Here is a 26,130-nt window from a genome sequence, read left to right as displayed (position 1 = left end):
GGATGGAGAGAGGGAAGGAGAGATAGAGAAGGGCAGGAGAGAGAAGGGGAAAGAAGGAAGGGAGGGAGGAAGGGGGGAGGGAGGGAGGAAGGAAGGAAGGGAAGGAAGGGGGGAAGAAGGAAACATTGTCTTGACATTATCAATGTGCCTGAAATTTTGGTTGGTGCTGTTCAAACAGGCATGCCTCAGAAGAAATCATGTGAGTTATCAGCTAATCTGGTTATAAAGAAAGTAAGACGGTACAGAGCAAAGAGAGGAAGGGAAGGGGACAGTCTCTGTCTCTGCCAGGACTGACTGATGGCCCTCCACACGCAGCCCCCACCCCCTGTGGGTAGCAGGCGGTGCTTCTGATCTCCTCAGAAGGGAGCGCTGTGGCCTGGGGAAAGAGACAGGCTCTTTGATCCACAGACCTTGGCTTAGATGTGGGAGTTATGGAGACAAGCAAGATTTGCCACCGGCCAACTCCAAGTAGCTCACGCCATACACAGACCAACGTGTAGGCAACTATGACGGATGCAGATCAAGAAACCTAAGGCAGTGCCAAGGAGCGTCACTTAGTGGGAGGTTTAGGTGTAGGGCTGGGAAGAGGCAGAGGGCTGAGTGAGAACAGAGGGCCCGATGGGACGGAGCTCATCCAGACAGGACCAGGAAGCTGGCCAGTGTGGCTGGGCGGAGGCTGGGAAGAGCAAGTGACAAAGGCAGATGGAGCTGAGAATGGGAAAAGGGAGGGATTCTATGCTGAAGACAGTCAGGAGCCTTGGAGTCATTTTGTGTATAGAAGTCACAGTCGGGTCTGTGTGTTCTACACGTCGTTCTGTGGTGTGTAGAGGGGACTGTGGTACAGCAAGCTGACTTGGTGGCACTGGAAGGAAAGATAAGAAATGGCACCACCAGGCAATAGTGGCTCACACTTGTAATCCTAACAACTCAGGAGGCTGAGATCTGAGGATCAAAGTTAAAAGCTAGCTTGGACGTAAAGGTCTATGATACTCTTATTTGCAATTAATCAGCAAAAAGCACAGAAGTGGACGTGTAGCTCAAGTGGTAGAGCACTCACCTCGAGCAAAAAAAGCTGAGGGAGAGCTGAGGTAAGAGCCAAGGCCTGGAGTCCAAGCTCCAGGACTAGCACAAAAAGAAGAAGGAAGAAAGAAGGGAGGGAGGGAGAGAGGGAGGGAGAGAAAGAGAGAGAAAGAGAGAGAGAGAGAGAGAGAGAGAGAGAGAGAGAGAGAGAGAGAGAGAGAGAGAGAGAGAGAGAGAGACAACACAAGATTTGGGGTTTAGGGTTAGGGCTGGGAGTGTGCCTAGCATGCATGAAGCCCTGGGTTCGATTCCTCACTACCACATACACAGAAAAAGCCAGAAGTGGCGCTGTGGCTCAAGTGGTAGTGTATTAGTCTTGAACAAAAAGAAGTTCAGGGACAGTGCTCAGGCCCTGAGTTCAAGCCCCAGGACTAGCAAAAAGAGAAAGAAAGAAAAAGAAAGAAAGAAAAGAAAGAAAGAAAGAAAGAAAGAAAGAAAGAAAGAAAGAAAGAAGGGAGGGAAGGAAGGAAGGAGAGAGAAAAAGAGAGAGAAAGAGAAAGAGAGAAAAGAAGGAAGGAAGGAAGGAAGATTTGAGGTTTATTAGGACATCCAGTTTGGGGGTGGGGGCAGGAATACAAGGGGGACCCCAATGCATGCATAAGACATAGATTTGTGAATCTTGAACCTTTCTCTGATATTCTGTGTTTTTAGACCCTTCCAACTCTTTCACATTCTCTACCTCTGCGGGTGGCAACTTCTCACCCATTGCTCAAAGAGAGGTTTGGCAGGGAAAGGGCAGAAGGCAGCCAATGAGGCCCCAAACCCAAGGCAGGCGCCCCATGTGAAACTCAGCCCTGTTTCCCGGGTACAGTGGCCGCTGAGCAGCCCCTTAGCCATGGAGAGAACCACAAGGACTGTGGCTGGTGTGTCCCCTTGCTGGCACCGTCCCCAGCATGACTGTGCGGCCTGTGGGGTGGCTGCACCCATGTGGAGGACAGGGCACATCTGGTTCTTTGCCCACCATTTCCTGTGCCTGCCTTTGACTTTCACGCTCTCCACTGTTGCAGTCCAGCGATCCGCCCGGCTCTCCGAGTCCTCTGAACCTCCCCGGGGCCGGAAGTGAGATGGAAGACAAGGTAACAGGACCCCAACTTCTTCGCGGAGCTTCCTTCCTTTTCCTTTCTTTTTCCTTTCCGTTTGCTTCCTCATTTTCTGTTCCTCGGTGTTGGCTTCCTGTGTCATTCCTTCCACATGCAACCAGTAGCACAAGTGTTTCCTTGACAACACAACTGCTAGAACTGAAGCTGGCTCTGAAAAATAGCCAGGAAAAATAAAATAAATAAATAAGAAAAAGGGCATTCCAAAATACCTGATGGTATCTATGTATAAGGAGGGGTCCTCTGGTCTTAGAGACATTGAGAAACCAACTACGAAAAAACCCAACCAATATCTATCTATCTATCTATCTATCTATCTATCTATCTATCTATCTATCTATCTATCTATCTATCTGTCTCTAGGTATCTTGGCAGTAATGAGGATTGAACTCAGAGTCTGCTGTCAGGCAGGCCCTTACCACATACCTCCGACCTCTGTTTGCACTGGCTATTTTCAAGATAGCATTTTGCTTTATGCTCAGGCTGGCCTGGACTGTGAGTCTCCTATTTGTGCTTCCCTATGTGGCTGAGGGCGACAGGTGCCCACAGTTATACTTACAATGAAATAACAAACAGATGTGTTATCTGGGATAACAGACTTGCATCGCCACTTCCAACCAATAGTTGAGATCAAGTTTCCTCAACTTCTTTCTGACCAGGCAGGCCTTGAATGATCATCCTTCTATCTCTACATCCCAGGGAGTTAGGATTACAGCCTGAAGCCACCATGCCCAGCTAGCAAGATAACTATGCAGATACTACATACATATATATACAAATATAGATATATGCACACAGTAGTATAAAGTTATATATATATATAGTTTTATGTATATAGTTTTATATATAACATGGAAATGTTACATATATGTAACATATACACACACATATATGTGTATACACACATAAATATATAGCATGTTTATGTCACATTTAAACTTTAAGTTTTCCCGCAGCCTAGAGTTGGTACTTCCTCTCTCAGGACTACTTAAGCAGGAGCTCACCTACTCTGATGGGGACCTCTCACCTGCACATGGACAGGCCTCCTTGCATCTCTTAGGGGGTGGTAATACAGGTTTAACTCATGTCTTCTCAACAATAGCTCAGAATTGACACCCATTGTAAAAGTAACCATACATAAATGAGAAGAAAGCTTAAGGCTAGAAGTATTTTTCAGTACTTCTTGCCATCAATTTCTGTGTACCAGATGTCCATTTTGCTCTTGGAGCTAGCTTGCTCTTTTATCGTTTGTGCATAAATATGAAAGATCATTGCAAGTCAAGCCCTTTGACAAAACCTCATTCACTCCACCTGAACGTGGGCCTGTCTGGCTCTGCCCCTGTGTGTGTGCTGGGCTGTGGACTTATATGTAGGGCTGAGAGCGCCCCCTGCTGCATGTTGGCTTGGAGGAGCAGGAGGCCTTTCTCTAAATTACACTTTGAGGCGTTCATCCTACCATCTCATGCATCACTGTGGATTCTTACTCAGGTTGTCCTGCGGTCACCCTAATCTTTTGCACTGTGAGTGGTTGGTTAGTCTGAAGCTGTGACTTTTGAATGAGTGCACCTGCACTCCAGAACTGTGGACTGTTCTGTAGTTCATTCTTTGAGGAATAGCACCTGCCCCTTGGATACATTTTTGCCACTCATTCTCCCCCCCCACCCCCCACCCCCCCAGGACCCTTCTTTTTTCTTTTAGCTTTTTGGTGACTCCATACTATGTAACTTTAGAGTGACAAACATTCTTTTTGAGATGGCATCTCCATATGTAGCTAGGCTGCCCTTGAACTTTAACCCCTTTGCCTTAGCCTCCTGGGATTACAGGCACGAACAGTTTCACCTGGCCCAAAATATATATATTTTTTTACTGATTATGAAAGTCAGATACTAAGCATAGAGATTATATTATTCCTTCAACAAATAGGGATTGAACACTTATCAACTGAAGTTTGCTACTTGGGCATAAAAGAGACTGATACAAAGTTAAGAAGATAACTTCTCGCCTCATAGGAACTTGGTCCTTTGTAGGAGATAAGCATGTAACCATGTCTGAGAGGTACTAATTATTTTAGGCTTTGTGGTCACATGACTGCAACTCTACTGTTCTCCTTCATGCTATTCTTCCTTTGTGGCACAAAATCAGCCAAGTTGGTGGGCCCGGATGTGGGCACCAAAGCATGTTGTGCTCAGGCTTTGTTGCTTATCATTCAGAGTTAGAAACCTAGTCCTGGAAAGGCTTTTTTTTTTTCAGTCATGGGTCTTGAATTCGAGTCTTTGGCACTATCCCTGAGCTTTTGTGCTCAAGGCAAGTGCTCTACCATTTTGAGCCACAGTTCCACTTCTGGATTTCAGGTGGTTAATTGGAGATAAAGAGTCACAGACTTTTCTGCCTGGGCTGGCTTCCAATTGCAGTCCTCAGATCTCAGCCTCCTAAGTAGCTAGGATTATAGACATAAGCCACCAGCACCTGGCTTTTAACTAAATTTTACAGTGAATACATGTAGATATCCTGGTACAGCCCCTTCCCATGGTACTGGAAATTGAAATCAGGGCCTTGAGCTTGCACCAAGCCTTTTTGCTTTCGTTTTTGTTTTTTTCCAGATAGAGTCTCATGCTTTTGTCCAGGATCATCAGCCTTGGACTAAAATCCTCCTACCCGGGCCTCCTGAGTAGCTGGGATTACAGCTAGGAATCACCACACCCAGCAACATCTTGTCTTTTGATTCCAAAACCAAGGTTTATTTCACTGTAGCAGTAAGCCCTTCTGCACTCTGGTGTTCCCTAGGTCTGACCAAGTGTAGAGGCCAATATGTGCTACCATTCTGGGATTCCCTGTCGGCTGCTTTCTGCTCCAAACTGACTTTCTGTCTTAATCTGCACCGTAGGTTGCTCCAGTTAAACCTTCTCGCCCAAAAAGGCATTTCTCTTCTGCGGGTACCATTGAGAGTGTCAACCTGGACGCCATCCCCCTGGCCATCGCTCGTCTGGACAACAGTGCCGCCAAGCACAAACTGGCTGTTAAGCCAAAAAACCAGAGGGTGTCAAGGAAGCACAGGCGGCTTGCCCAGGTGTGTAATGCCGTCCTGGCTGAGCAGACGTCCTTGCCTGCTGGACACTGACGTTACCAAGGGGGTTGGGGCTGGAATACAGACATCAAAGGATGTAGCTGTCTAGCCATGGGGAGCATAGACAGCACTGCTGTGGATGATCAGCTGTTTCCCTCCTATAGTCCTTCTTGTCTGGAGGCTGGTAAACTTCAGAGGGGAAGTCACCTGTGGGGCGCGGTGGGACCCAGATGCCTTGTGTTTGCATTGCAGAATGATGGACTGGTGCAGTATTATTTAGCCAGATGCAGTCGGATTAGGCTGACTCACAGCCTAACAGAGAGCCCAACTCTCTGTTTTACTCATCTCCTCATGCTGGGCTATTAGTTTTATTGTTAATTCATAACGATAAGAAAAGGGAATGGGGGATTGACAAAGGAATGGGAGGGCAATACATAAAGATTTATTTGACTCCAGTCCTGGGGCTTGAACTCAGGACCTGGGCACTGTCCTTGAGTTTTTGTGCTCAAGGATAGCACTACCATTTGAGCCACAGATCCACTTCTGGGTTTTTTTGGTGGTTAATTGGAGATAAGTCTCACAGATTTCCTGCCCAGGCTGGCTTCAAAGTTCAGTCCCCAGATCTCAGCCTCCTGAGTAGCAAGGAGTAGGCAGAAGCCACTGGCAACCAGTAATTACATTTTTATTAAGTAGTTGTACAGCGGATTTGCCATCCCACAAACCAATTTACAAATACTATGGATCTTGACCCATGTCATCCCTTTCATCATTTACCTCCTTCCCTCCAACCCAACTACTCCTCTCATTTTTTTTTTTTTTTTGCTAGTCCTGGGGCTTGAACCCAGGGCCTTGGCTCTGTCCCTGGGCCTCTCTGTGCTCAAGGCTCTCTGTGCTCTTATCACTTGAGCCATAGCACCACTCCCTGCCTTTTCTGTTTATGTAGCACTAAGGAATTGAACCAGGGCTTCATGCATACTAAGCAAGCACTCTACCACTACGCCACATTCCCAGCCACAATTTTAATTTCATAGGATATGTACAGAACATTATGACTGTATCTTCCCACTCCTTCCTCTCTAAGATGAAGTTCTTGAACTTGGGCTTGAACTTAGGGCCTGGGCATTGTCTCTGAGGTTTTTTGTTTTGTTTTTTTGTGGGTTGTTTTTTTTTTTTTCTCAAGACTAGCATTCTACCGCAGCTCCATTGCCAGCTTTTAATTGTAAATGAGTCTCTCAGGTTTTTTTCTGCCTGGGCTGGCTTCAATCTGCAATCCTCAGATTTCAGCCTCCTGAGAAGCTAAGATTAGGCAGCTATGATGAAGTTCTTTATCCAGCCCTTCCTTGCTTGTGAGTTGACCAGCACAGTACTCTCCTTACCTACAAGAACAAGCTCCATGCCCCCTAGTGGACACTCGAGGTACTTTTTTTCTATGCTGCTGATATAAATTAGGCACAGAGATGAACAAAAAAACATTAAGAATTATAACAGCGTACTGTAATAAAAGTTATTTGAAACATATGAATTGCTTCTGGGAATACTGGGAAAATGGAGGAGAGTGGAAAAGGAGTAGACCGGACTCAATCACCAACGGGTGAGGACTATTGAGGAACAGCAAGGGCACAGAGCTTCCCGTGGATTTGGAGGTTATGCAATAGAGCTGGGACAGGGACTGGATTATAATGAGTCTGAGCAAGGAGGCAGATTAATGAGAAAGCCACCAGGTCAAGGGAGGGTGGGAGGTTTTCATTTGGGCCCACAATGAGAAGTTTACAGCTGGGCTTAAGTGCATTGCGCTGCCGACACATCAAACAAGTTGGCACATCAAGCAAGTTCACACATACCTGGGATTTCGCCTGGCATCTATATGTGACTGGGACAATAGGGTCAGTCCTTCATAAAATGATTGGGCCAAGAGTGGAGCAGCAAGTCCTTCATATAGGATCTTTGGATCCATAAAAAGAATTGGGCTGAGGGGGGAGGGGGGAGGCTGGGAAGGGATGTGAAGGGTAAACAAAGGAGGAGGCTGCAATGCTTGGTAAGAAATGTATGCATTATCCTGCCCATGTAATTGTAACTCCTCTGTACAGTATGTTCACAAATAAAATTAAATTAAATTAAAAAAAAAAGAATTGGGCTGAGAAGGGAGTAACATGGAGTTATGAGAATGAAGCAGGTTCCTATACAAAGCAGATTCCCATCAAATATAATATTTGGTTGCGCTTGGGTAATAACTGAGAGAAGGAAATCTCAGTCAGGAGAGGGGCTGCTAGAGGGCTAGATGTAGCCCCTGAAGGAACATTGGTCCCAAGGAGATTGGGGCCATCTGCATTGTGAGCTGGGGGAGTGAGGAGTGTCTGTGCAAAAGGTCCAAGGCTAACTGTGTCCCTTCCTCCATGCTAGGACCGACAAAATGACATCTTGGAGAGTCAGTCCTCACTGGACCAGAATGGGCACCAAGGAGAAGACAAGCCCATCTGTCATGAAGAGGAGCCCGAGCCCCTGGACTCGGAGGAAGACAAGAGACGCCAAGAAGACTACTGGCGAGAGCTTGAGGCCAAGTGCAGACGGCAAAAGGCTGAGGCCGCGGAGAAGAGACGCCTAGAAGAGCAGAGGCTGCAGGCACTAGAGAGAAGGCTGTGGGAAGAGAACCAAAGGCAGGAGCTCCTGCAAGAGGAGGCTGAGGAGGAAGGCCTGGAGGAGGGCCTGAAGCTGGAGTCAGAGAAGGGACAGCAGCGGGGCCTGGAGGAACAGAGCTGCCAAGAGCAAGAGCAGAGGGAGCAGGAGGCTCAAGAGCACTTGGAGGCTGCAGAGCAGAGGCGTCTACGGGAGGAGGCCCAGCAGCTGGAGGGGCTGAGGTGGCAGGAGGCGGAGAGACAGTGGCAGGAAGAAGAAATGAAGGAGACCCAAAGGCTTGAGGCCCTGAAGGCTCAGCAACAGGAGGCTGAGAAGCGGAGGCTGGAGGAGGAGGCCAGGAGGCTGAAGGAAGAGGAGACCCGAAAGCTGAAGGAGGAGGAGGCCAAGAGGCTTGAGGAGGAGGCCAGGAGGCTGGAGGAGGAGAAGGCCAAGAGGTTGGAGGAGGAGAAGGCCAGAAGGCTGGAGGAAGAGAAGGCCAGGAGGCTGGAGGAAGAGAAGGCCAGGAGGCTGGAGGAAGAGAAGGCCAGGAGGCTGGAGGAAGAGAAAGCTAGAAGGCTGGAGGAAGAGAAAGCTAGAAGGCTGGAGGAAGAGAAAGCTAGAAGGCTGGAGGAAGAGAAGGCCAGGAGGCTGGAGGAAGAGAAGGCCAGGAGGCTGGAGGAAGAGAAGGCCAGGAGGCTGGAGGAAGAGAAGGCCAGGAGGCTGGAGGAAGAGAAGGCCAGGAGGCTGGAGGAAGAGAAGGCCAGGAGGCTGGAGGAAGAGAAGGCCAGGAGGCTGGAGGAGGAGGCCAGGCTTCAGGAGCTGGAGGAGGAGAGGCTGCGGCGGCAGGAGCAGGAGGAGCAGGAGCAGGCTGGGCAAAGGGAACAGCTAAGCAAGCATGGGGAGATGGAGGCAGGGAGGCCGGAAGCAGACCGGCCCGCGCAGCTGGAGGACGAGGACAGCAGGCAGCCGCCCAGCCCGACGCACAGTGACCCGGAGGAGAGGCCGGAAGACCGAGGAAGCCCGGCACCCCAACGGCAGAGCGGAAACCCGGAGGAGCCGCAGGGCGAAGAGGCGGAGGCGGCCGACAGGGGTCCCGGGACGGAGGGCCGGGGAGCAGGACCGCGGCGGCCGGCGGAGGCGGACCGGGAGCGGCGGGTGGAGGAGCTGCGCTGGCAGGAGGTGGACGAGCGGCAGAGCACGCCCAGGCCCTACACCTTCCAGGTGTCGTCGGGCGGGCGGCAGATCCTCTTCCCCAAGGTGAACCTGAGCCCGGTGACCCCGGCGCAGGACGCGGGGCCCGGGCCGGCCGCGGCGCCCCCGGCCCCCCGCGCGGGCGTCCTGCCGTCGGCGCTGAGCATCCCGCACACCGCCATCCTGGTCACCGGGGCGCAGCTCTGCGGGCCCGCCGTCAACCTGAGCCAGATCAAGGACACGGCCTGCAAGTCGCTCCTGGGGCTGTCGGACGAGAAGCGACCTCCGGGACCCCCGGGCGCCAAGGCCCGGCCGCCGCCCCCCGAGGCGCCCGGCGGCAACGCCGCCCTGGCCGAGTGGGCGTCCATTCGCTCCCGGATCCTCAAGAACGCCGAGGGGGACGCGCGCGGCGGCGGAGACCGCGAGCCACCCCGGCCCGGGGACGAGCCGGCGCCCCGGGGGCGGTGCGACTCGCGGGGGAGCCTGCGGCGGAACCCGCCGGCCAACGTCAAGTTCTCCATCATGCCGGCCTGGCAGAAGTTCTCCGACGGCGCTGGCGAGACGTCCAGGCCGAGCGCCGAGGCCGAGGGCAGCAGGAAAAGACCGGGGCCGGGGCCTGGAGAAGAGGCCGCAGCGCCCCAGGAGCCCCCCAGGAGCCCCGACCAGCCCGACGGGCGCCCGGAGCCCGCCGACACCTCCCAGGGCTGCAAATTTGCCAAAGACCTGCCGTCGTTCCTGGTGCCCGGCCTGCCCGCGGCGCCCGGGGGGGACGGCGAGACCCCCGACGGCGGAGGCGGCCCGGCCGAGGCGGAGCCCGCGGGGCCCGGCGCCCCCGAGGAGAAGGCCTCGCCCTTCGGGATCAAGCTGCGCCGCACCAACTACTCGCTGCGCTTCCACTGCGACCAGCAGGCCGAGCAGAAGAAGAAGAAGAGGCACAGCAGCACCGGAGACGGCGCGGACGGCGCCTCCGGGGACAGAGAGCCGCAGGCCCCGGGCGTGGTGGCCAAGGCCGGCCCGGCCCTCCCGCCGGGGAAGAAGCCAGCCCCCGCCTCCCGGAGGGACGGTGTCCCAAGCCCCTCCGGCGGCGGCCTGGCTGCCCCGGGCCCCCCGACACCCGCCGGCAGCCCGGCCCCGGCGGCGCCCGAGCACGACAAGGCAGCGGCCCGAACGCCACCCGTGCAGAAGCCGGCCCTGGCCCCCAAGCCCACCGGCCAGACCCCGCCCTCGTCCCCGCTCTCCAAACTCAGCAGGCCCTACTTGGTAGAGCTGCTGGCGCGGCGAGCTGGGAAGGCCGACAGCGAGCCGCCCAAGGAGGCCCCGGAGAGCGGCGAGCCCCAGCCCCCCTCGCCGCCCCCCTGCGAGGACAGCAAGGGACAGAAGGGGGAGGAGGAAGAGGGGCCAGAGAGGAGACCCCCTTCCTCCCCGCTGCTGCCCGCCAGTCAGCAGGAGAGACCGGCCCAAACCCCGGAGGCAGGGAGGAAAGGTGGGTAGGGCCCTGGAAGACGCAGCACCCACCCCATGATCAGAGCCCCGGGCTCCTTGCTCTCCAGCCACGTGCGTGCGTGCGTGCGTGCGTGCGAGCGAGCGAGCATGTGTCCCGGGCTTGAACTCGGGGCCTGGGCACTGTCCCTAGAATTTGTTTTTTTCTTTCTCAAGACCAGTGCTCTACCGCTTGAGCCACAGATCCACCTCTGGCTGGTTGCTGGTTAATCAGAGATGGTCTCGGAATTTCCCATCCAGGCTGGCTTTGAACCACAATCCTCACATCTTTAGGATTACAGGTGTGAGCCACCTGGCACCTGGCTCTACCCCGTATTGACATTTTGAGTTTTCGAACTGCTGTTGAATTATTCTAGATACAGAAAAGACCGTGAAAGCAAAACATACCTGTTTTGGCGCTGCCTCCATTCCCTGGGGTTTTGCTATTCAGTGTGCTGCTCTAGGCTGAAAAACTTTGTTCTTTCCTAGAAGGAAAGAAATATAAAGTACCAGTTGGACTTGCATCCCTTGTCTGGGCACTATATTCCAGTTATGCCCAAGGGTGGCCAATAGTTACCTTTGCCATAGTCCTGTCTTTCCTGTGTAGTTTGTCTTTCTCTGCTCTTCTCTGCAGTTCTCTGGGTGGTTGTGAAGGAGAAAGTTTTCCTGTTCTCCCTACTCACTGTCTTCTTACAGTGCTGGAGATTGAATGCAGGGCTTCTCCCACGCTAAGCAAGTGCTCTACCAGTGAGCCCTTTTCCCATTTTTGAGAAGCACTTGTGTGGATATTGATTATAGGCATGTGCCACCATGTCCAGCCTCTCTCCATTTTCATAGCAACCTGATAAGTCAGGCACAATGTCATTATCATTTCCACCTAAGTCACATCTGCTCCTATCGGAGCCCAGTTCTCACTCTGATGCCAAGGTGTTTACTCCAGTGCTGAGGGGGAATGAGAGGACTGAGAACAGCTTCCACCTGTGCCACCTGCTGATTGGCCTTGGACAGGACACCTCTGCTCAGAACCCTAGTACTTCCATCAATCAAACTGGGCATTGGGCCACAGTCTGTTTCTCTGTCTTCCCCAGGGTCCCTACCCCTCAGCAACCCCATTAGATAGAGCAGTGCTTCTTTTTCTGCCCTTTGAACACTAGGATTCAGTAAGATAGATGTTGGTGAGGACAAAAGCCTCCATCACTAAAAGTAACTTTCATTATAGCAATGAAAAGCAGAACATGTGTATCTGTAAGCTTGGAATTTCCTAACATAAGTTCTTTCTCTTCAGAAAGAACTCCTTCCATTTCTCAGGAATGGCCCTGCTTCTCTATGATTGTACTGATTAAAGATGTTACCCAACACTGGCATCCCTCGGGCATCAGCATGTTTCCTAGGCTTGATAGTATATCATAAGTTTTTGTGGGTGAGGAGCTAAGTCAGCAGTTGATGTCACAGCAAACCTCTTCTTTCTTTTTGTACAGACAAGCCCTTACTTCAGAGTAGGCACTCGTTAGATGGCTCCAGACTTACAGATAAAGCAGAAACTGCCCAGCCACTGTGGATAACATTAGCACTGCAAAAGCAAAAGGGGTTCCGTGAACAGCAAGCGACTCGAGAGGAGAGGAAGCAAGCCAGAGAGGCCAAACAGGTAGAAAAGCTGTCCAAAGAAAATGTGAGTAGCCAGCCTGCTCTTCAACAGTGATTTTGTTGTGTTATGTGTGACTGCCTTTTAGATCACAAGGATTCTTATTATGGGTTTTTTGTTGTTGTTGTTGTTTGCCACTTATGGAGCTTGAACTCTGTGTCTGAGCACTGTCCCTCAGCTGTTGTGCTTAAGGCTAGCACCCTACCACTTCCGCACATCTCCTCCATATTTGTGTGTGTGTGTGTGTGTGTGTGTGTGTGTGTGTGTGTGTGTGTCTGTCTGTCTGTCTGTCTGTCTCTCTGTCTGTCATCTGTGGCTAAGTGAAGATAAGAGTCTCATAGACTTTTCTGCTCTATCTGACTTCAAATTGCAATCCTCAGATCTCAACCTCCTGAGTAGCTAGGATTATAGGCATGAGCCACTGGCACAAGTAAGTTTTCTAAAGATGCTAGCTGATGGTAGGGCTTACAAAGGGCAGAGCAATAAATAAATTGACCAATTAACTTTGAAAGGAAGGACGTGTTCTAGTATGAAATTTGGTTTGGCTTCATTATCCCCTTAGGAATACCAGATTTGGCAGAATTGGTGATGTAGTTACAACAGGGGACACACCTACCAGTTACAATAACTTTAGTTGCTCTTGACATTGTTTTGGCTACACATAGTCAACCATGATTGAAAATCCCCTAAACAGTCACTGCCTCAAACAGTGTGATGAAATCTTTTGTCATCCACACTGCATTCCTGCCTAGGAACCAAATCATCCCTTTTCCAGTGTATCTGTACTGCATATGCTGTTCACCTTTGTCACTTGATCGCCATCTTGGTTATTACATATACTGGCAATACTGCAGCCCCGTAAGAATGGTCCCAAGGTGCAATTCAGATGCATTCAAATTGCCAAAAAGAAGTTGTAAAGTATTTCCTTGCCATGTAAAGATAAAAAGTTGATGACTTAATCAGGAAAGAAAAAATGTCCTCAGCTGATGCTGCTAAAGTCTAAGGATAAGGGGTGTATGTAAGTCAGTGCTGTCCCTGGTTTTAGGTATCCCCTGGGGTCACTGAATATGTCTTCAGATGAAGGGCAAGTATTGTAATAAGAAACATAAACAGGAGGTGATTTGAGCAGAAAAGGTAACCAGGAGCTTGGTTCTGTAGCCTGAAGGTACCCTTTCCTCCTGGGCACATGACACTCAGGTGCTTTGTTGTTGGAGGCTGGGCTTGCGCAGACAGTGCTTACAAGTGCAGTCCAGCTCCCCTAGGTCAAAGTTGGTAGGTGGAAGTGCTGAAGTATGCAACGTCAAATCTTTCCATGTCATAGGTTAAAAACATGCTTTCCCTATCTCTGCCCTGCCAGGTGAGTGTCAGCTCACAGCCTGGAAGCAGCAGTGTCAGCAGAGCAGGTTCCCTGCACAAGTCCACTGCTCAGCCAGAAGAGAAGAAGCCCGAGACTGCAGTGTCCAGGCTCCAGCGCAGAGAGCAGCTGAAGAAAGCCAACACTCTTCCCACGTCAGTGACAGGTAGAGAGCAGATCCATTTCTACTTACTTTTCTACTGTGTTGTAAGTAGCACACCCTTAGGCATCATGGAGCACAGAAACTTTGACACTGGTAAAGCCCATTGGATAAAGACTATTAGGAACCCTATATCAGCTCCCTGCGGGAGAGGAAGAACACTGATTTGTATCATTTTCCATGTGCCAAGATGTAAACACTTCCTCCATGCTGATTTGAAGCTAGCAGTGTGACATCAACTGGCTCACTAAATTAGGGAACATTTAACGAGTCAGTATGAGCCTGTAGTCTGACAATTTTATTAACTTGTTGCAGCAAGAAAATCTACCAGAAAAACTTTAAAGGAAGAGATAAGAGCCTAATAGGATTTGAGTGGTGGTAGTATACAGTTTAAATACAGTTTAAATGGAGCAGCATTTTGATAGGCTCACACCAAAGCAAGTTGGACGAAGAGAGTTGACAGCAAGTCTAAGCTGAATAGACTCAGGGTCCACAATGCTGGGTGAAACCTCCTACCTGGGGTTCTGCATTTGTGTTGCAAGTGGAAGCTACTTCTGTGTTCTGGACCCACGGGGCTCAGATGCTCCGGGTAAAAGTGACTACTGATAGGATTTCACATAGCAAGTTTCTGATAGTCTGTGACTTTACACGGTAAAGTTCGTAGTACTGTGTCCTTGATTGACAATCTCAGATTTTGATAGTATCACATAAAGCAAACATTTAAAAATACTTTATTCTGTTAAAAGAATAAAATGATCCAATAATTTCCAACTGCTTCCTTATTACAAATTGCTTTGAGGCTGGATGGATCTGAACAAGACCCCTATTAAGGGTTAATGGGACACCTGTTTCCTTGCTCACCAAACTATTCTCCAGAGAGCATCAGTCTAAGTCCACTGCTACTGTTGAAATAGGATACCTCAGCCTGGGTAATCTATAAAGATAGGAGTTGTACTTTAGCTTACATATCAGGATACTAGGAAGTTCAAGATTTAGGCAGCTATATCTGATGAGGGTCTTGTGCTACCTCAAATTGTGGTAGAAAGTAGATGGGTAAATGGGTGCACATAGAATAGAGAAAAGAATAATGAAATCATGTGACATATAGATATGGGGAAAAAAGACATAGTTACTACTGGGGGTACACATGTTATATTTTATATTACTGTAACTTCTGTGGGCATTATTTCATTTGATCTTACAGGAATTTAAGAGTTTTAAGTGTCAGAATGAGGAGGGAAACTAAAGTGAAAGTTACAGAGTTGAAGAGGTCATACCTTTCTCTGCCTGATTGGAAGTATTGAAAGGGCTATTGCAACTCAGAACAGCCCCATCATAACAAAACAACCCATTGTTCTGAGATGTGTCATCTCAGTCAATCAGTGTTTCCTCAGTTCAAGAAGCATATGTGCATGTGTGACCCCAAGAAGAGATGTGAGCCCTCTGCCCTCACACAGCCTTTCACAGAAACCTACACTCTAATATAGAAAGTAGTATGATGCAAAGGAATTGCTAGCCAAGACTGTTAAGTCATGAGATTGGGGAGATGGGTGGGGCTCAGGTGGAGGGAGCTGATAATCTCACTAGCTTGACAGATCCACACTGAAGGCTCTATCTTTGTCTTTATAATTGACTGGCTGTATACCAGAATTCCAAAATTTGCCTTTAGGTTCTTGCTTATCATGCAGGCACCTGTGTGTAAATAAGGAGGCTCTATTTTTCTTTCTGAATATGTCTCTCTCTAGATAGGTATATATTGTCAAATCATGTTGTATACAATAAGCACATACAATTCTGTTAATTAAGTGTGGTCCTCATGTCCTTCTCCTTTTCCTTCAAAATGAATCCAGTGGAGATCTCAGATTCAGCTCCACCAGCACCACTGGTAAAAGAAGTCACCAAGAGGTTCTCCACCCCAGATGCTGCCCCTGTGTCCACAGAACCAGCCTGGCTGGCTTTGGCCAAAAGAAAAGCAAAGGCTTGGAGCGACTGTCCACAGATTATTAAGTAAAGAGTGATTCTTACTTATTCCTATTACCAATTATTGGCTCCTCTCTTGCCCTTTTTATTTATTTTTTATATGAGTAAAGAACCAAGCTAGGGAAAAGACGCATGTTTTATAGGCTCTAAAATAATGTTTAGGAACTGAACTGGTGGTGTTCATTGTAAAGAGTGTATTTGCACAACCCTGGGTCATGGTGCCTTGAGCTCCCCCTAGTTCTCAAGAGATGGTTCCTTCTGTCCAAGGGACCTCAAGAAGCAAAATCTTCAAACCAAGATTCCTCAGGAGAGCCTGCCACGTCCATTCCATGGCCCTCACACACGCACACACCATCCAGAACATATGCTTTTGCCAATCTCCATGATGTGCTTTTGATTCTCTACACTTGATTTCTTCTGTCCAAAACATTTGCTCTACCATGTTTGCATATTCTACCCTTTCTACAGTAATGGTGAAAGAATTGTATATAGATAAAACAAGAATGTCCATTCTCCTGAATGCAAGAACAGGGAAAACATCTGTGCCTATGTTTTGTTTTCATCAGTTTCCCCACCCTGAAGCTGTAACCAGAAGAGAGGTCTACTCCTCTCCCACACTGTGGGGTACACGGTGATCAAGACAATGTGAGTCCCCATTACTGGTACTTCCCTAAGGACATGGGGGACATTCAGCCTAGTTGGCTTCTAAGGAACATTTTTATTTGCTATGGTGAATAAATTACATATCAGAGAAGAAGGTGCATATTCTATCTCTGAGGATCTCCCATTTAGTATAGTGGGTCTTCAGATGTCCAGGAGGCACCCAGATCCTGTGAGGACGTTGTGGGGAATGTATTCTAGCAAAAACTCTTCAAAGAATTCTAATCTATTATAAAGGTTAAAAACCTTCAGCTACACTGACTCTAGTGTAATCAGACTGATGGGGAGGCTCATTCATCCAAAGCAGCAAAATGAGACAGGAAAACACAACCATCGTCCAAACCAGCTATCAACTTTATATGGGTCTAAAAATTCCCTTTGGTCTTTAGGGAAAGCTAACAGGAAGATTTAGAGCCTTTGTACTAAGGACTCCTTAAAGAATGGGGTTTTTCCTTTGCTGTAATCGAACCATTCATATTTAGAGTTGAATGTTCAGTAGCACTTACAATTTAGAGCATTCACCTTGCTACCTTTACAAAATATCTCAGAGTCTAAGTGGCCTTGTTATTATCATACACAAAGAAGGGACCTGGCAGTTTCAAAGCCACATCTTTTTTCTTTTTTTAAACTTTTATTTCCCTAAATTTGCTCTACTGGAAACATAGACATACCAGCAATCCCTCAACCACATACTGCTGACACTACCTTTACATTTCATGGCATTGCCGTCACTCTTAAGATTCTTATTCCTAAATATAGATGTGAATTCTTTGTCTAGTGTAGGGGGGATTACGTCCTTTATCCTCTCCTATTATAACATTTTATAGTATCCACAATTACTTTCCTTTATGCTTACTCAATATGCAATGTGCTGTTATTCTATCATTTACCTTAAAGAATATCAGCAAAGCTGTTTACCTTATAAACCATTTTCTTTCTAGGAAAAATGGCTCAGCTTCACTGTAGTAGCTGGCATGTGTGGTCAAGTGGGTAGATGTATTCTTACAAGTTGGATTTAATACTATATATACTGGATTGTCAGACAATGTTAAGAATCAGTGTAACTTTTCTATTGCTACTGGAAGCAATTAATATTCTACTGCACGTTTTCCATGATGTTCACTGATGTTCACTTCGAATCTTATATGTAAGCATTTCTTAGTTCAATGATTTCCTCACTAATATAACACTTTTTAATACACATCTTTCAACCTAAAGCCCTGGAAGTATAGTACTACAGTAATTCTTCCAAGTTGACTTTTCTTTCTATCCTATCAGCTTTGGACTGTTACAGTTTTGGCAGGGAACAAATGGGGAAAGAAGATCATTCACCAAGAATGGTAGACGAATGAACCCTCTCCTAGCACAAACACCACTGAGCCCATACCAAATAGGAAAAATGCCTCAGTTCATAACATCTCACCGAAGTCTTTAAAGAAGAGTCTACTGAGGGAAGGGCAGTCACTACCTATGCTAACAACCTCTGAAGGGCATATGTTTAACATTTCATTTACAAATCATCCCAAATTTGCACTAAATACCAATGAAGTGTTATTTTGCTTTAGTTGTGTTGCAGTCTTTTCTGAGCAACAAACTATGTATGGGGAAATTCTGTAAAAACATATAAAAACTTCAAGACTTTTTAAAATGAATGATTGCTATGTTAAATACATAAGCTTTTTTTTTAATTTAAATTTGTTTTTCCTGGCAAGGTTATAGATGATTAAGCTTGTTCATAGTTATATGTATATATATAGTCATATATATATATATATATATATATATGACTAGAGAGTTTTTTGTTTACTTTTTTAATTTTTCAAGTGCAATTGTTTCCAATACAGAAAATAATTACTGTTAAGCTATCATTTTTAGCAAGTTATCTGCAAATGTATAGTATGTATTCATTGTCTCTTCTTGTGATGTTTAGTTTGCTTATTTTAAAGCAGAAACACTAGCTACAAGTGTCTTGTAATATTTTTACCAACAATAAAAATTAAGTAGAGACTTAATGAAAACACTTTAGTGTGATTCCAATATTATTTGAGATTTCTGAGTGTAAAATGTCCATAAATGAAGGGAAAGATCTTTCAATAAAAAATACCAACAAGACCTTTGGCATTAATGGAATTTCCTTTATAGTTTTTTCAACTTTGGTGATGTTCTACAAGCAGTCTCAAATTTATCTATCTTTTGGTGAACAAGAAAAATTACAAGGTATGAGACAGTACTTATTTTTTCACTATGTATTTTGGGGAAAAATAGTCAATAGTGGCAAATGCAAATGTTTATCTCAGTCCTAAATTGGAAATTAGCCTACAACCTCCTTACACTGAGGGCCAGGTACCACCACCACCAGCTTCCTCTGAGAACTTGTGGGCAATTTGGCTTGGAGTCAACTGCCACTGAGCCACATGGCAGCCCAAGCTGAGCATTTAGAGCTTAAAGAATAGCAGCTGTGTCTTTACCAGTGTGGGCTGAAGAACTGTGAAGATGTTTTGAGTTACACAGCTAGGAACAATGAATGCCTAAAATCACAATATGCCAAATTGTACAGCAAACGCCTTTTATTCTACATTATTAGCTCATTCCAAAATACCAAATGAGCTGGGAATACATCTCAGAGGCAGAGTACTTACTGAACATGCGTAAACCGTGAGTTCAGTCCTTAACAACATACACACCAAATAAAAAAATCATATTTGATAAATTAGCCTTTTGCAGTAGTAGCACTGTGGCTCAAGTGGTAGGGTACTAAAGTTAGTAAATGGTATGTCACATTACTGGTTCTTTTAAGTCACTAAGTCTATTATGATCCTTTCATTCCCATTGGGGTCTTTTTTATAACACCCCCCACCACACATACACATATTAACCTAAATGTTCTATGGTTCACCAGAGAAACATAACTGATAGAATATACACAAGGAAGGGGAGGAGAGGAAGCACACTATTATATAAAATATGTAGCCAAACATAGGCTCTCTAGAAAACCAACAGGGAACATTTGATATATGTGAGATTACAGGATTTATCCTCATCTGATTATGGAGACTGAAAAGCTTCACCATCTGCTGTTTCCAAGCTGGAGACCCAATAATGCCTATGGATACTTCAACTTGGTTCAAGTCCAAACGCTCAGAATCAGGGAAGCCAATGATGTGTAAGTCACAGGCCTGAGAAGCAGGGAGACCTAGCGTCTGCTGGTGTAAGCCCCAGAGTCTGAAAGGCCCCAAACCAAGAACTCTGTTGTCCAAGAGTAGGAAATCTGGTTTCTCCAGATTAAGAAGAGAATTTTTCCTCCTAAACTTTCATTGGATTGGATAATGCCCATCCATACTGACTCACTGGTCAATCAGGCTTATTCAGTGTCCTAAATCAAACTCATACAAATCTGTTCTAGAAACATCCCTACTTACAAATTCAGAAACAGTGTTTTACCAGCTATCCATTTTTCTGTTGTAATAACTATCAGGCCTAGGGAACTTTTTTTTTTTTTTTTTGGTTGGTCATAGGGCTTGAACTCCAGGCCTGGGGACTATCCCTGAGCTCTTTTGCTGAAGGCTAGGGCTCTACCACTTTTGAGCCACAGCGCCTCTTCCTGTTTTCTGATGGTTAATTGGAAATGAGTCTCACAGATTTTCCTGCCTGGTCTGGCTTTGAACTATGATCCTCAGATCTCAGCCTCCTGAGTATCTAGGATTACAGTAGCTTGAGAACCTTTTTTCCCCCCCAAAGGTCCATTTGGTTATTTATAACATCATTTCCTGGCCATATAAAATTGTCAATATTGGACTGGGAAGATGGCTTAGTGGTAGAGTGCTTGCCTAGCAAGCAAGAAGCCCTGGGTTCAATTTCTCAGTACCAAATAAACAGAAAAGGCCAGTAGTAGCACTGTGGCTCAAGTGGTAGGGTACTAGACTTGAGTAAAAGCAGCTCAGGGACAGAGTCTAGGCCCTGAGTTCAAGCCCCAAGAATGGCAAAAACAAACAAACAAACAAACAAACCATACAAAGATCAGGCCAGATGTTCCTTACAACCATATACCACAGAGTAATTTGTAAAGAATAAAGGTTTATTTGACTTACAGTTCTGAAGGCTGAGAAGTTCCAAGCTCAGGTAGCCTCCTCTGGTTATGACTTTGCTGCTGGGGACTCTCCAGAGTCCCAAAGGCAGTTCAGGGCAATGCAGAAGCTCCTAGCTGTGGTCTCTCCTCTCTTTCTTTTTCTTTTTTTTTTTGAGGGGGGTGGGCAGTCCTGGGGCTTGAACTCAGGATCTGGGCACTGTCCCTGAGCTTCTTGTGCTCAAGGCTAGCACTCTGCCACTTGAGCCACAGTGCCACTTCTGGCTTTTTTGTGTATATGGTACTGAGGAATCAAATCCAGGGCTTCATGCATGCAAGGCAAGCGCTCTACCACCTTCCCAGACCTCTTCTCTCCTTATAAAGCCACAGTCCCAGTCAGGGGCTGGCAGCTCATGCTTGGGATCCTAACTACTATGGAGGCCAAGATCTACGAACTGAGGTTTTTGAAGCCAATGGGAGCAGAACAGTCCATGAGATTCTTATCTCTAGTTAACCACAAAAATCCAGAAGTAGATTTATAGCATAAGTGGTAGAATGACAGTCTTGAGCAAAAAAATCTAAGCAAGAGCACACTGCACCAAGCTCAAGACCCAGTGTCAGCATACACACAAAAAAATTAATTAAAAAAAAAAAAAGCTGGGCACTGGTGGCTGCCTGTAATCCTAGCTACTCAGGAGGCTGTGATCTGAGGACCATGGTTGAAAGCCAGCCTTGGCAGGAAAGTCTATTACCTACCATTAAACACCAAAAAGAAAGCCAGAAGTGGAACCATTGCTTAAGTGGTAGTGCACTAGCCTTGAGCAAAAAAATCTCAGGGATTAGGGAGGGAGTCAGGAGGGGAAAAGTGGAGAAAATGTGGGAAGAGGTGACACGGTTCAAAAAGAAATGTACTCAATAACCTGACTTATGTAACTGTAACCCCTCTGTACATTATTTTTACAATAATTTTTTTTTTGGGGGGGTCCGGTCGTGGGGCCTGAACTCTGGGCCTGGGCGCTGTCCCTCAGCTCTTCAGCTCAAGGCTAGCACTCTACCACTTGAGCCACAGCGCCACTTCCGGCTTTTTTCTTTTTGCGTATGTGGTGCTGAGGAATCGAACCCAGGGCCTCTGGCATGCAAGGCAAGCGCTCTACCACTGAGCCACCTTCCCAGCCCCAATAATTTTTTTTTTTTTAAAGCTCAGGGACAGTATCCAGGCCCGGAGTTCAAGCCCCAGGATCAGTACGCACACGTGCGCACACACCCACTCCAAATAAAGCCATAGTCCCTTTGGATTAGGGCCCTACCTTGTGACGTCATTTAACTTAATACCCTGAAGGTCCCACCTCCACATATCACATCAGATTAAGTTTCTGAAACTCTCTTGACACCTCATAATGTGGATTAATCTCCCATGAGTTTTGAGATCATTCAGACCATAGCAGCATCCTTTACATAATTTAAAGCAAAAGCTAAATATACTGATGTGTTTTACCCTCTCCGTCTAAAAGCTTAGGCTACTCCTATAGGAAGTATATATGGTTCTTCTCTATTGTAGTACAAAAATTTCTTAGCCAAAATATAATCTTTAATGTAAAACTATCTACATATTGTATAATGATAAAATATTTTCAACATCTCACAAGCATCTACTTATTGGATCAGGACTTGATTATTTTTTATTGTTATATAATAAATCCAGACAATAAATATAATTATTTCTACACCCAATAATGAGCATTGATTCCCACACCACAGGAGAAGAGAACACCTCTCCAGGAAGTTCATATACACCTTGCAGTTGCCCACTCTGGGATTCCAAGATCCAGAGTTTCCCATCAGTTGATGCTGCTGCCAGAAATGTCTCACTGCTATGATTGGGGTGATGGAAAGCAAAAGGGGTTGCATATACCCTTGAAGTAGTTTCAAGTTTCCACTGGAGGTGGCCGCTCATGTCACAACAGTAGATAAAGCAATCATGGGAACCAAAATATACTTCTTGCTCTGATGCTGAGATACAGGGGGATGAAAAGATTGGTCCACCAGCAGAGAACTGCCAAACCTATAAAGGGAAATAAAAGCACAATTAATTTAACCACAAAAATGTTACCTGTAGGGGTGGGAAGCATCCTGCTCTAACATGATGAGACAGACCTGTATATGCCTTGTTGGTTGCCCTAGGCCTAGTACCTATCTGGACCATGAATGATGCTACATATTCAAATGGCCCTTTGCAAAAGAAGGGTCCCTATCTCTATCTTAGACTAAAACCCTATAGGGCTTTTTAAAGAGATTTAGGCTAATTAGTAACTATGCATATAGAAAATAGTGGCTTTTTATTTTTTTATTATCATAAAGGTGATATAAGGAGGAGTTACAGTTAACATAAGTCAGGTAGAGAACATTTCTTGTCAGGTGCTGGTGGCTCATGCCTGTAATCCTAGTTATGCAGGAGGCTGAGATCTGAGGATTGCGGTTCAAAGCCAGCCCAGGCAGGAAAGTCTGTGAAATTCTTACCTCTAATAAACCACCTGAAAATCTGAAATGGCACTGTAGCTCAAGTGGTAGAGTGCTCACCTTGAGCTGAAGAGCTCAGGGACAGTACCCAGGCCAGAGTTCAAGCCCCACAACCAACCAAAAAGAAAAAAAAAAAAAGAGGACATTTCTTTTTGGACAATGTCATCCCTTCCCTTACTCTCTCCCAGTTTTTCCCTCCTATCCCCACCCACAAGTTGTATAGCTCATTCTTTTAACATAGTGTCCAATGAGTACCATTGCAATAGTGGCTTTTTAAAAAGTATCACCTTCATACACAACTTCTGTCCTAGTGATAAAATATAGGACAAAATCTAAGGGTGCAAGATTGGTAATTATGCATAATATTATGAAGTAAAACCAATTTTGGACTCAGTCAAGGGGTGTACTGCTCAGAGACACTGAGTTCAAAGACAAAACCATGTTGCTTTTAATTAATTGTATTAAGAAATGCAACTTGGGCTGGGAATGTGGTTTAGTGGTAGAGTACTTGCCTAGCATGCAGGAAGCCCTGGGTTTGATTCCTCAGTACCACATAAACAGAAAAAGCCAGTAGAGCTGTGACTCAAGGGGTAGAGTGCTGGCCTTGAACAAAAGAAGCACAGGGACAGTGAGTTCAAGCCACAGGACTGGCAAAAAAAAAAAAAGAATTGAATCTCTCTCTTGTCCAAATGTAATGAAAAGAAGTGGGGCTTGGGGCTAGGAAGGTGGCTCAGTGGTAGAGCGCTTGCCTTGCATGCCTGAGGCCCTGGGTTTGATTCCTCAGCACCACATAAGCAAAAAGAAAAAAGCCAGAAGTGGCGCTGTGGCTCAAGTGGTAGAGTGCTAGTCTTGAGCTGAAGAGCTGAGGGACAGTGCCCAGGCCCAGAGTTCAGGCCCCACGACCGGACCCCCCCCCCAAAAAAAAAGAAGGCTGAAGAATATATATGAAATAATTTAAATTAGAACTTTAAAGCTACAAGTCATATGTCTGCATATATACACTATTTTCTTCCAGAAAGATTTGATTGCCAATTATTTTGAGTAAAAAAAAAATATAAGGATGAGCAAACAAAAACCCACAAAAGTCTATGATAGTATTTATAAATGCACAGTAGTAGTATAATGGGGGAAAAAAAGCCTAGGATATTCACAAAGTAAGATTTATAATCTCAATCCTACTCCTAACTTATAATACAAAATCACTTTTATTTTTCTATCAAAAAAAGTGCTAGATCTACAGGACATACATACCTCCCTCTCCCCCAAACACACACACACTCTTAAATATAAACACAGAACATGATTCTAATTATGGGACTGTCTAAAGGTGAAATAAAAGGGACAAAAAGATGGAGAATGAACAATTTTAAAACGTATTATAAATATATTGTGAGAAGTTGTCACAAAGAATTTCAATGAAAGCTGCTGTTAATCAATTGGAGGTTGGAAGGAGAAAGCAACAGAGTCATCTGATTAAAATATACTAGCTGCAAGTCTAAAATACCCAAAGGCGCAATGCCTCTGAACATAGACAATAATATTTATCAAAATGAATTCCAGGAACTGGAAACAATATGTTTTTGTTTTGTTTTCTGTTGTTGGTGAAGAAGACATTGGCTATTGGCTGTTTTTGCTTTTTGGTGTTTTTTTTTATTTGTTTCTTTGCATTTTTTTTCTGTCTTCTTTATCTGTCTTTCAGAGGGTAAGTGAAGACATAGAAATAGAAGGACAAATGGTGAAAAAAATGCAGAAGTAGTACTTAGTAGGCACTGTATTGAAAATGAACTATACAACTTGTAAGCAGGGATGGGGAGGAGAAACTGGGACAGAGTGAAAGAAGGGTGACATTGCTCAAAAGAAATGGACTTCCTACCTGACTTACAAAATGATAACCCCTCTGTATATCACCTTAATAATAATAATTTTTAAAAGGTAATACATGAAATAGCATGGTGAAATCCCTTGGTGCAATTAATACATACTTTAAAAAAAACCCTGATGACAAGAAAATAAGATAGAAACTGTTGGCAGGGGAGGGGGGGTAATCGACAGGAGGAGGCAGGTGAATGGAGGGGGTAAAAGAAAATGAATGTTCAAGGGAGTGAGTTTGATCAGGGTACATTATATCCAAGTATAAAAATATCACAGGCTGGCGCCGGTGGCTCATGCCTGTAATCCTACTCAGGAGGCTAAGATCTGAGGATCTCGATTCAAAGCCAGCCCAGACAGGAAAGTCCATGAAACTCTTATCTCCAATAAACCACCAGAAAACCAGAAGTGGCGCCGTAGCTCAAGTGGTAGAGTGCTAGTCTTGAGCTGAAGAGCTGAAGGGCAGCTCAGGCCCAGAATTCAAGGCTCACAACTGACAAAAAAAAAAAAATCACAATGAAATTTCCCATTATACAACTAAGATAAGCTAATAAAAAATGTGGAAAAAAAAGTGCATGTACTTCTTCCTTATCAGGAATCAAAAGAGGAGACTATACACAAACTTATAAACAAAAACATTAAGTGAACATAGTAAATTTCATCATAAATGAAGTAGCATACAAAGCCACATAAATGGGTAAACCCATTTATGGTAAATATAGAAATAAATATAGAGTAAATAAATATAAAGGAAATAAATATAGAGTAAATATAGAAGAAGATACATCCAGATCAAACCCCATTCATCAGTGAGCTAATTTCTTTTTTTTTGGTTAGTTTTAGGGCTTGAACTCTGGGCTTGGGTGCTGTCCCTCAGCTCTTCAGCTCACGGCTAGGCTCTACCGCTTGATCCACAGTGCCACTTCTGGTTTTCTAGTGGTTTATTGAAGATAAGAGTCTCACGGACTTTCCTGCCCGGGCTGGCTTTGAACCATGATCCTCAGATCTCAGCCTCCTGTGTAGCAGCTAGGATTACAGGCGTGAACTACTGGCGCCCATCTCAGTGAGCTAATTTCTATTGGAGCTATTGCACTTGATATAAAAAAATAGCCCAAGTTAAGTGTGTGGCAATGAGCTGTAACTGACAGTCATTTGTAGATACTTACAGAACTGGAAATTAAGTCCAAGTTAACAGCTAATTTAACATATAAGAAACTTGCCTTTTCAGTCATAAAGCTGAGGAATGGGATTTCCACACAATGGAATTTTGGTTTACACACTAAAAGGTAGGGGCTTCTTTAACCTTTTACAGACTCTATGAAAGTTACATAAAACTGGGTAAAAACTGTAAGATTTTAAAA

At 45.7% G+C, this 26,130-nt stretch overlaps 2 protein-coding genes across 5 annotated transcripts in view; one reads left to right on the top strand and one right to left on the bottom strand.

The window, feature by feature from the left end:
• The window catches only part of Cracd (capping protein inhibiting regulator of actin dynamics), a 194,470-nt gene extending 176,045 nt beyond the window's left edge, over positions 1-18,425 (top strand). Inside the window, exons 7-13 of the mRNA XM_070012908.1 lie at positions 2,088-2,156; positions 5,062-5,244; positions 7,642-10,528; positions 12,003-12,193; positions 13,524-13,686; positions 15,531-15,687; positions 16,227-18,425. Of these exons, the coding sequence (XP_069869009.1) occupies positions 2,088-2,156; positions 5,062-5,244; positions 7,642-10,528; positions 12,003-12,193; positions 13,524-13,686; positions 15,531-15,687; positions 16,227-16,248 (3,672 nt within the window). The 3' untranslated portion in view covers positions 16,249-18,425. The remainder of the gene's footprint in view (positions 1-2,087; positions 2,157-5,061; positions 5,245-7,641; positions 10,529-12,002; positions 12,194-13,523; positions 13,687-15,530; positions 15,688-16,226) is intronic.
• A 3,596-nt stretch (positions 18,426-22,021) lies between these two features.
• The window catches only part of Aasdh (aminoadipate-semialdehyde dehydrogenase), a 43,446-nt gene continuing 39,337 nt past the window's right edge, over positions 22,022-26,130 (bottom strand). For 3 of the 4 annotated variants that reach the window (XM_070013191.1, XM_070013192.1, XM_070013193.1), the window contains exon 16: positions 22,022-22,445. In XM_070013191.1, coding sequence (XP_069869292.1) covers positions 22,056-22,445 — 390 coding nt within the window. In that variant the 3' untranslated portion in view covers positions 22,022-22,055. Of the gene's footprint in view, positions 22,446-23,412; positions 23,504-26,130 lie in introns of all 4 variants that reach the window. The other variant, XM_070013194.1, reaches the window with a different exon arrangement.

This window comes from Dipodomys merriami, unplaced genomic scaffold, assembly GCF_024711535.1.
Source record: "Dipodomys merriami isolate MVZ:Mamm:240054 unplaced genomic scaffold, mDipMer1.0.p SCAF_9, whole genome shotgun sequence".
In the NCBI taxonomy this organism is placed as follows: Eukaryota; Metazoa; Chordata; class Mammalia; order Rodentia; family Heteromyidae; genus Dipodomys; species Dipodomys merriami.
The sequence above is the reverse complement of the archived record's forward strand: the minus strand, read 5'-3'. Positions and strand labels throughout refer to the sequence as shown.